At 33.3% G+C, this 11,010-nt stretch overlaps 1 protein-coding gene across 2 annotated transcripts; it reads right to left on the reverse strand.

Annotated features, from left to right (window-relative positions):
- On the reverse strand, window positions 1–10,517 carry LOC139519766 (metalloproteinase inhibitor 2-like). 2 transcript variants are annotated; one of them, XM_071312018.1, is made up of 6 exons: window positions 10,459–10,517; window positions 5,064–5,172; window positions 3,048–3,172; window positions 2,458–2,569; window positions 640–758; window positions 1–265 (listed from the first exon to the last, which is right to left on the reverse strand). In XM_071312018.1, the coding sequence occupies exons 1-6, from the start codon at window positions 10,474–10,476 to the stop codon at window positions 71–73; spliced, it is 678 nt and encodes a 225-aa protein (XP_071168119.1). In that variant the 5' UTR covers window positions 10,477–10,517; the 3' UTR covers window positions 1–70. The 2 variants fall into 2 exon arrangements, with proteins under 2 accessions (XP_071168119.1, XP_071168120.1); XM_071312019.1 differs by lacking the exon at window positions 10,459–10,517 and adding an exon at window positions 9,936–10,056.
- Between the last annotated feature and the right edge of the window lie 493 nt (window positions 10,518–11,010).

Below are 11,010 nucleotides of genomic sequence, written 5' to 3' on the forward strand. Positions count from 1 at the left end.
TAGGTTAGAATTTTTTTTTATTGTTGTACTTCACAAACATAACAGATGGTTCTTATTTTCAATATTTTATTTAGCTACTTTTTGAAATTAGTTTCTTGTAGGATTTTCTGCAGCTGTTATTCTGCTCAACATCCCAGTTGCATACACCAGATTCGCCTTGACTACATCGCCCGTATTTCCATAGACATGTAGTATCATATCCTGGAAATTCGTCCATATAACACGTGTCTACTTTCTTTGTAGGATCACTTTGCCAGGGGTAAATCTACAAATTAAATAAATACAATTTTTAGTTTGTTGTTACTCTTGATACAATTTACAAAATATCTCTGTCCTAATACGTTCTTCTAATTCCCCGCCATTGTTTCATTTTTTTTTTAATAAATAAAAAGAAATAAACGTATTAGGATATACGTCATGAAAAAAAAACTCAACCCAAAAACGCAAACCAGATCCAGATTAGGCATCTAGAGTTACCATTGATACTAATTTAAGTAATATACTGTTGTCTTTGTCATTAAGACAAGCTCCACAACGACTGCAAGCTATTCAAGCAGATGTTTGACCACGACTAGTCAAAATTTACAATAAATCAGTAAAATGGCAAAGTCAGCTTATTATACACGTATTCAAACTTACTTTACAATTGCAATCATACTGTCCTCTGATACCTTCCAATTGAACATTTGTTAGAGAGCTGAACGCTGCTTGGAAATTACATAAACCAAACTTAATCTCACTTTTCCCATTTTGTCGACCTGCAAATACAGTTTGTATTAATTTTGTTAATACTGCTTCATTGCCTTTGTGAAAACCATGTCTTTTTGCAAATATGTATGTATCTCTTCCAAGTCAGGAGCCTGTAATTCAGTGGTTGTCGTTTGTTGATGTGTTACATATTTGTTTTTCGATCATTTTTTTGTGCATAAATTAGGCCGTTAGTTTTCTTGTTTAAATTGTTTTACATTTGTCAATTCTGGGCCTTTCATAGCTTACTACATGCATGCTGTATGGGCTTTGTTAATTTCTGTGTCATTTGGTCCCTTGTGGAGAGTTGTCTCATTGGCAATCAAACCACATCTTTTTTTCTATTTATGCAATTAAATTTAAACATTCTATGATGTGCTGTTTTGTTTTTCGTTTTTTTTTAAATGAGTAACTTCACTAGTTAAGAATTGAATATAAAAGAGGGACGAAAGACACCAAAGGGACAGTCAAACTCATAAATCTAAAACAAACTGACAACGCCATGGCTAAAAATGAAAAAGACAAACAGAAAAACAATAGTACACATGACACAACATAGAAAACTAAAGAATAAACAACACGAACCCCACAAAAAACTAGGGGTGATCTCAGGTGCTCCGGAAGGGTAAGCAGATCCTGCTCCACATGTGGCACCCGTCGTGTTGCTTATGTGATTACAAATCCGGTAAATAGTCTAATTCGGTAGGTCACATTCATGAAAGGGAAGGGGGTTGTAGTTACGACGTAAGGAACATATCCGATATCATTTGTGAAACGGTTATTCCATAACGGTCAACCAACTCGTGATGGCGTCCGTAAAATTTACGAAGGGATGATTTCAACTTCACCATTTGGAACTCTTGGTTTAATAGCTTCCTTGTGAGCATAAAATGAACTTTACACAATACAGAATGAAAACAAATATTTTGAAACACAAAATGCCAATATCAAATGTGTACAGAGGTGACACTATCAAAAGTAAGCATGCATAGCAACAAATGAAAATAATTGCATTAGATCATGTATGTTTCATTATAATACGTTATTCTGAATGGCTAACTACACATCTCGCGTTATTCCTTAATCATTTGTATTACACAATAAAATTTATCATTCATGATGACACGAGGTCCCACAAAAGTGCACAGGTGAATTAAATAAAAACTTGATAAAAATCGTGGTTGCTTGATCCTAGCTAAAAAATGTAATTATAAGTATTGAATGCTTCTTTTTGTAACTTAATGGCGTTGTAAAACGTTTACCGTGCGAACATTTTTAGAATGAAGCGCTTCCGCGCTTCATACAAAATGTACTTCGGTCAACGCTTTTACACCGAAATGAAGTTACAAAAAGAAGCATTCAATTCTTAAATGAATGATCAATCTTGAAAAGTTCTTCCGTCTCCTCCCCTAGAATATCATATGGTCCTTACCTTAAATAGGATCTATAATATTACTACGATATTTCTAGCTATATCAAGTTAGCGGCTTTAGCAACTGCTACCAGTTTACTAAATTTTGTAACTTTGCATGTGCTTATCCCAATTCGTTAGCTCTAATTAAGTGGTTGACGTTTTTTGCTGTATTTCATACACTTTTGTTCATTTATTGTTTTGTGCGTGTTTTGGTATCTTCTGGAGTTGTCTAATTTGTAATCATTCCACATTTGCTCATGTGTGTATAAACATAGAAAAATGACAAAAATATATACCTGTGATCAAAATGTCAGTATCTAACGGTAGGTTACCACCACACATTGCGCCGATGGCTCTCGTAACAGCTTTGACAGTATCGCCAATTTTTATATCTGTTTCTGTTGGAAGCTGTGGCACATAATAAATCAATTGTAGTAATGTCAAATAAGGGAATATAGATGATAATTAAGCTTCAAACTAAATCATGGAAGCAATAAATTAAATATTTCACCAATTTGATGTATATTTTAAATACAGTAACTATTTTGTATTTATTTTTGCGATTTGTGAAACCTAAAAGAAAACCCGCTAGATTTGAATATAATTCACATAAATGAGTAACTCGCAATAATTTGTAAATGTACAGTTGCGTGTGTGAACTGGTGGTTTATTTGTAGACATGTACCTGTAAGAGTAAGGTAAACGACTAGCTTTATTTGACTAAAAGCCACTTATTGTCTGCACCACTTTGAACGTTAAAAAACATAACGCTCCCATAATGCAATATCGCAATTCTAAATAGGCCATTATTAATATTTACAAAACAATTTAAAGACTTGTGTGTTGAACATGTGGAATCTGTATGAAATAACTTTGTTACACTAACCTTAAAAACCTCAATCACTTCAACTCCATAGATGACGTTGTCAAACATTCCCGGAAATGCATCGTTGTTTATCGGAAGATCTTTCGGTGGTGATCTATATCTGTTGATTGCTTTGCCTCTGATAACTAAACAAAATCAGACATTTACTAAGAAGAATAAGTAACATGTTAATATAAACTTTTAATTATATCTTAAAGGAATTTCTCATATTAAAATAAGGAGATGTTGTATGATTGCCAATGAGACAACTACATTTTATCTACAAAGTTAGTCATGTGTTAAGGAATTGACAATTGTGATAAATTATCGGGAGTACATAACTCAAGCTGTGACAATGTGAATTGTAGTAAAAGATGGAGCGAAAGATACCGGAGGGACAATCAAACTCATACATTGAAAATAAACTGACAACGCCATGACTAAGAAATAAAAAGACAAACAGAAGCTAACAAGACACAACAAAGAAAACCAAAGATTAAGTAACACGATCCACACCAAAAAACTGGGGGTGATCCCAGCTGCTCCGGAAGGGTAAGCAGACCCTGCTCCACATGTGGCACCCGTAATAAACTTACGGATGTTCGATCTTTTTTTTCTCTGTCAAAATCACAACCATTAAAATGTAAAAGTATAAGATATGTTTGCAAATGAGAAAGCTCTCAACAAGAGATCGAATAACACAGAAATTAACAACACCATAGGTCTTCAACAATAAGTAAATGTAAAGCCCACATTCATTGTCAGCTATAAAAAAAATGTTACAAATTGATAGTTTAGAAATAACGGAATTTGAAAAGAAGAAAACACCAAAAGGCTTGAGTCTTTATTTTTTTTAAATAAAATCAATTGAAAATTTTACGGGATAGTTAATCGCTTAAGGTGGTATGGGTGTCTTCCTCCATCTTGGATTGTTAAAAACAGAGAACCAAAGGTCCAGCTTTTCTATCAAGTTAGCAAAATTTGATGCAGAAATGCAGATATTTTATGTGAATTTTCATTTAAAAGAACCAATTTATAAGAATATAACTTATTAATATTGATATATTTGCAAATAATAAATATTTTTGGTTGTTTGAAAGAAAGAAAAAAATTGGCATTTTAAGGGGAGGTAACTCTAAAACAGTGCATTTTCTGAAGGATTCTACATGGAATTTTCCTATTTTGTATTTTAGCCAGAAAAAACGTACGGTGACCCTATCTTTTCTTTTGATATTCTCAAAGCATTGTATGAAAGCTATCTTTTCCTTAAGTATTTAACAATTCTATCATTTTGTTTAGTTTCTAATCACAAAATTGTGTTTTTTCCTGTATAATCCATACAAAATGTTTCATTTTGTCACGCCCTGTAGCTTGAGAAAATGCACGGTGACCTATCATTTTTATTACATTTTTCAACATATATCAATAGATACTACATTTTGGTAAAGTATGAACAAATTCTATCATTTTTATTTTAGACTCCCATACCACCTTAAATCAATTGTTGTTGGCTTTTATCAATCATACTATTTTTTTTATGTTAAAATTTATTGACATTAACTATGAAAACCTTTGAATTTATCCCACTTGTACTACACACGGACATTTGAAAGCTTACCATACATAAATGGTCATCTTTAAAGGTTGCACAGTGACATGTAGTTGTATTTGTCTTTCTTTTGTTGCAATGATGGATAGTTTAGTCATTGAAATTTCAAAATTATACAACGCATTAGACCGTTGGTTTTCCTGTTTGAATGGTTTTACACTAGTCATTTTGGGGCTTTTTATAGCTTGCTGTTCGGTGATAATCAAGGCTCCGTGTTGAAGACCGTACTTTGACTTATAATGGGTTACTTTTACAAATTGTGCCTTGGATAAATAGTTGTCTCATAGTCACTCAACATCTTCTTACATCTATATAAAGTCGTCATTTAGGAACATTAAACACGAATCTTTAAGACTTCAAATGAAGAACAACAAAAGCTTTTTGATTTCAGAGAGAACCGTTGAACAATCTTTTCGGCAGCAACTCACCTACTTCGCTTCCACAATATGCCGTCTGTGAATGGCTTGGATAACATGAACAACAGTATCCCCAATCAATAGTTAGCAATAGTAAAAACAAGCTTAATGTCGTCATCATCTGCAAAACAGTAATAAAGTAATTATTATCTATCTTTAATTCTAATATTTCACGAAACATTAGCTATTTATATTTTGTCTCTTATTATTATGAATTCATTTTACTTGGACTTGATAATAAAAGTAAGTCTTTCTTTCGATTGAAGTTCATTAAAAATCCTGAACCAATCGCAATTCTTTAAATAAAACAAAACTGTTTCAATGGTCACCTATTTAAACTGACAGCTGTACATAAACAACAGTTACAGTAACAATTAAAATAATAGAATACATCTACATGAAGAACGAATAAATTGATGTAATCTTTATTTATAGCGCTTTCAGACTTGTATGGCCTTTCACTGACGTTCTGCATGTGTCTATTCTTATATATAGCATGTATCATGTACTTCAGTACGCCGCTAGATTAAAACTGACGTGGAAAGGTTACACACGGCCAGCGAAAGCTCTATTTTTTAAGAGCCCAGGTGGTCGTGTGGTCTAGCGGGACGGCTGCAGTGCAGGCGATTTGGTGTGACGATATCACAGTAGCATGGGTTCGAATCCTGGCGAGGGAAGAACCAAAAATTTGCGAAAGCAAATTTACAGATCTAACATTGTTGGGGTGATGTTTAGACGAGTTGTGTGTATATATATATATATATATTCACCTATATGTCTTGAGCGGTAAATTTTCAAAAAAAACAATATTAAAATTTGACCCCATTTTCTCATCATTAACGAAATAAAAAAAATGAATAGCATTTATTTGGTTGAACGGCTTATATTAGTCGCATAGACACCACGTTCAATGTATACAATTTCCAATCTATCAAGAACAATTATAAGTCCGAACGGCGAATGTGAAATACGTAAATGATACACTTTAACCCTATTTTGTCTTTATTAAGCACATATTAAAATTTAAAAAGAATTGGTTGAACGGTTCATGAACAATAAATACATGAAAACGTTTGGCGGTCTCCTATTGTCAACCTGCTGCCCTTCGCCAGTTTTGTTTTATACTTCCAGAATTGAAGGAATAAACCTGAACTCCAATAGGAGCGAGATCGGTGATGCGTTCAATATTGAATCTGATACAGAGGTCAATATTATGTGAAGGTTGGGAAATGGGAAGCTGACAATAAATTTCAACTGAATTTATTATACTTCATGTTAAAATGCCATATTTTGATTTGCTAATACGAGGTTGTAAATTTACTTTATCACATGGCTGAGAGGGTGACATTTTTTTTTTAATGTTACCCTTTCGTCCAGACCAATCAAAAATCGGATTTTGAATTGAATTTACAGCAAGTTATTACAGACAATGCTTAAGTTCCACATTTTAGCTTTAATTCTATTATTTGACAGTCAAAATGAAAAAAAAAACTGTCTTGCTTCAATTCTGTTGATTGTTTTAATACCCGTAATGTTGTTATGTACGTGATTTCTCTGGAAAATACTTTTAAATGAAATGTATCTGTAAAACCAATACTAATGAAGACAACCCATTCAGTAAAATGAATTAAATAACTGTTACACATTGCTGAGAGGGTGATAGAGTAGATTTGTACCCCTCGAAAAAGCATTCACCGCGGTTGACAATGTTTTCGCGGAGTACCAATCTCTACTCTATCATCCTTACAGTTGTGTATTCTTTATATAATGTTTAAAAGTTGTGGTATTATTGAAACAATCTTTACAAAAAATATATTTCATATATATTATCGCTTTTTTGTGCATTTTTCCTTTGATACTTTTTGTGATTATTTTTTATATCATGCTGCTCGCTTGAGATGGAAAATTATCGCTAGAAACAAAGGAGGCACATTGCGTTGTTAACGAAATTGACATGAAATTGACAACGTCGTCATAGGTAAAATAGTGATAAACAGATAATCATTTTCCTCTCAACTCGATTGCCTCTCTCGCTTTCGCCGTCTCGGGTCAAGCGAGAAAATCAACGATAATCTATAAGTACATGTTGTCGGCTCGACACCTGCTATAGTTATTTGCAGTATAGATCACTACATTCTTCCTGTTGCTATGTAACATAAGTTTTATAACGGTATGCGGTATATGCTTTGCTCATTGTTGAAGGCCGTACGGTGACCTGTAGTTGTTAATTTCTGTGTCATTTTTGTCTCTTGTGGAGATTTGTCTCATTGGCAATCATACCACATCTTTTTTATATTTATACTACGAGACAATGTACATTCTAAATATATTCACGTAAAACAAGCAATGCCGGTTTCAATACTCTCAACGATTTCTGAACTTCGAAAAACTCTAGTTACTTACCGTAAATCAAATATCTATTATAACAATTTTGACGTTCAAAACGTATACAAAATCATCAAAGATACCTTGGCTTAACATGTTAATCAGCAGAGGCACATTTTGTCTAGTACAAAACGTTCATCAGTGACGCTCGAATCAACGGACTTAAAGACGAAGTTAAAGAGCTCATACATTTCAACGTTTATAGTGGCAAAACCAGAATGATAAACCATCAGTACAGACTTATAGCAATAATAAATCTACAACTTTTTAGTAATCTGCATTATGAAAAATAGCACGCAATATACGAATGTTTCGCTCCGTATCTAATTATTTATGATATGGCTTACCTCTGCCTGTTCTAATTTAGAAATATTACTTTTATTAAAAATCAGTGAACTTTTATACTTAGTACATATCACCGTTATTAATTATCCTACATCATATATATGTATGAAAAATGCCAAAGGATATATAATGTACAATGTACATGGATCTATGAAGCACAGGCATACCCAATAGCTAAAATGTGTCGACCGATGTCCATTGTCAATAAAACTGAGGGGTCAGACCCATGTCATTGTGTTTTATACAAAAAATTATTATTGAACTTTTAACTTTGACATTATTGTAATTCATTGTATTTAAAATGTTTGTTTGTATTGCTAGACCCTTATGGGTGTAATTTTGCAATAAAGATTATAATAAAGGTAAACATTTAAAGTGCATATTGTACAACTGGAATGAAACTGTCTATGTGATATTTTTTTTTCACCTCATGTGACTTATCTTTAATGTCGCTTGTTCGATACCTCCGATGGTGGACTATCAGTCTCGAAAGGTATCATCAGCTCATTAGTCAGTATTTCGGTACTGTCAGGATGAATAAAAAAACCTTTATCAAATATTCAGCTTATAAATTTGGAAATTATAAAGTACGAAGAAAGTACGGAAAAGTTTGCGTTTTATTTGTCCTTTTTTTTTTTATCGTTTAAGCTCATACATCCTTCACCTTCAAATATGCGCTTTTTTGTTTTAAAATTTAAACTACATAGACATTTTCAAACAGTTTCTTCCGTTCTTTTCTATTTTTTCATTTTTAAGAGTTTCTTACGTTCTTCATAAATGGAGTGCACTGATTTATATGAGTTGTAAGTGACAAAGAAATCTTCAGATCAAAGCATCCAAACAAATTTCATTTCATCAGATAACTTTGAATTATTTTTTTTAATTTAGAATTCAAGATAGACCGATGCTGATATTTTGTTTCTTTTAGCACGTCCAATAGGACATTTGTAAAGGAAAGAAATCCGAAGTTCATCTGCGTTTTTAAGCCCTTGTCACAACGAACCCACGACACATCAATGCAGCGCCACGACATGAAATTTGGTCAAGTCGCGGGTCATTCGTGATCGTCGTACGACAAGCGCACGACAGTTGCACGATATTTTGAGCATCGTGTGTCGTGGGACGAAAATTGTACATGCACCTTTCTTGATCTACAATTTGTTGTCGTGTCATTGTCTTGTTGCTGTCGTGAGAGGGTCTTACCACAGTCGTGCGACGGTTGTGTGATAAACACATTTTCGTGGGCACTAACTGTGGTACAATTACATTTTTTTCTGTCTTGTACCTGTCGTGGAACCATCGTGGGCATGTCGTAGCTGAAGTGACCACTCGAAATATTTTTTTGTCATTTTGCACGACAGTGCGACGACAACTTTTTTATAGATCTTCTACGACATAAAATCGTACGATCTATGATCATCTATTGTGACCGGGGCTTTTCATAGCGTAAATTTTCTGTCTTAGCGCTAGCTTTTATACCAAAACACATTCCTCTCTCGATTTCTAGGTCATGACAGCTAGTTATTTTTATTCTTCGAATATGTTGTTTTTATTCTTTTTATCTAATGATATTGGGGTCGGTCTGATAAGATTACTAGTATGCATATGGTAATGGTAAAACCACTTTATAAGCACATATTTAACTCATCTAAAATCAAAATCAAAGTCGGCAGCAAACACTTAATGCAAGGTAAAACATCGTAAACTTTAAGCCGACAATGGAGGTTTCTTGGCGAAATAGGGTCTTATAGTTGCCCCACAATTTCTCTCTAAAAGTCCAGACCGCAATAAATGGCTTTAGCGTTATGATGTCGAATTGAAGAATCATAAAAGGAAGAAAACATACTAGCCTTCATGAAGTCATAATTGTTTGGAATGGGATAGATATGACTCATCCGTGACACTGGAATCAATTATTAAAATTCAATAAGGATGTTAAAAACAAATTCTTAATTGGGCATATATATATATAAGTCGGTTCAAGTATACATGCATTTTGTTCATTTATAGATGTTATTGTATTACTATGTTTTAATTTAATTTCGGCATATGAACTTGACAATTAAGATTTGAAGAGAATAGAATGGTACGTTATTATAATATCGACAAACTTCAACCGGACCCCGACTATATTATTACAAACATTTTACTCACCTCTGTTTATGGAAAATCCTGTTTTGATATTAAATAATTGTTGATGAAGACAGTCACGTCAAAATTAACGTGTTGTTTAACAGCTGCGTAACAGTTTGTTCATGTATGTATAACATTTCAGTTCGATTAAATTACAGGATATAACCAATTTCCAGTTAATTTTCATTATTCTAGTTTTGTTCGCCTGCCAAATAATATTAAAATGATAAAATTATCGCTATAAATGCGCATTTGTCATGTAGCATATGTAAAGGAGGATCTATATACTTACCTTCGATTAAAAAATAAAAATCAAAGCTGTGAAAGATCAAATTGTGAATAGTATTCTATGTCAGCCGATTCTGTTGTTCAAGCGAGTGCAACATTGGAATGGTCAGTTTTAAGTCTGATAAGCGTTCTTTTTTTCAGACTGGATATGCCATGTATGCTCTTACAATAACATGATACATGTATAACAGAGGTATTCCCATAACATTGTGGACATCTGCAATACTTCTGTTGGTAATAATACCGAATCATCTACCTTTAACTTATTTGTCATCGGCTATCGATTACAATTATTCCACGCTCACTCAGTCTGTCAGATGCCTTCCAATGGGAATTAAAATATAATAAAAGATTAAAGTTCTTGCATGTGCATGACAAGAAAAAAAGAATGTTTAAATATTCAACATTAAAACCAACACATTATCACTGAACTAGTATATATATTTGTTAAGGGGCCAGCTGAAGGACGTACGCCTCCGGGTGCGGGAGTTTCTCGCTGCATTGAAGACCTATTGGTGACTTCTGCTGTTGTCTGTTCTATGGTCGGGTTGTTTTCTCTTTAACACATTCCCCATTTCCATTCTCAATTTTACAAAAGGTTAAGTCCTCTGCTAGTTATTTGTATTATTTGATTTATGTGTTTAGACAGGCTCATCATAGATACCAGGGATAAATTTAATTATTACGCCAGACACGCGTTTCGTCTACAAAAGACTCATCAGTGACGCTCGAAACAAAAATTTTATAAAAGGCCAAATAAAGAACGAAGTTAACCTTTGGCAACCACATAGTTTAAATGTTTATAACA

This window comes from Mytilus edulis, chromosome 4 (assembly GCF_963676685.1).
Source record: "Mytilus edulis chromosome 4, xbMytEdul2.2, whole genome shotgun sequence".
NCBI lineage: Eukaryota > Metazoa > Mollusca > Bivalvia > Mytilida > Mytilidae > Mytilus > Mytilus edulis.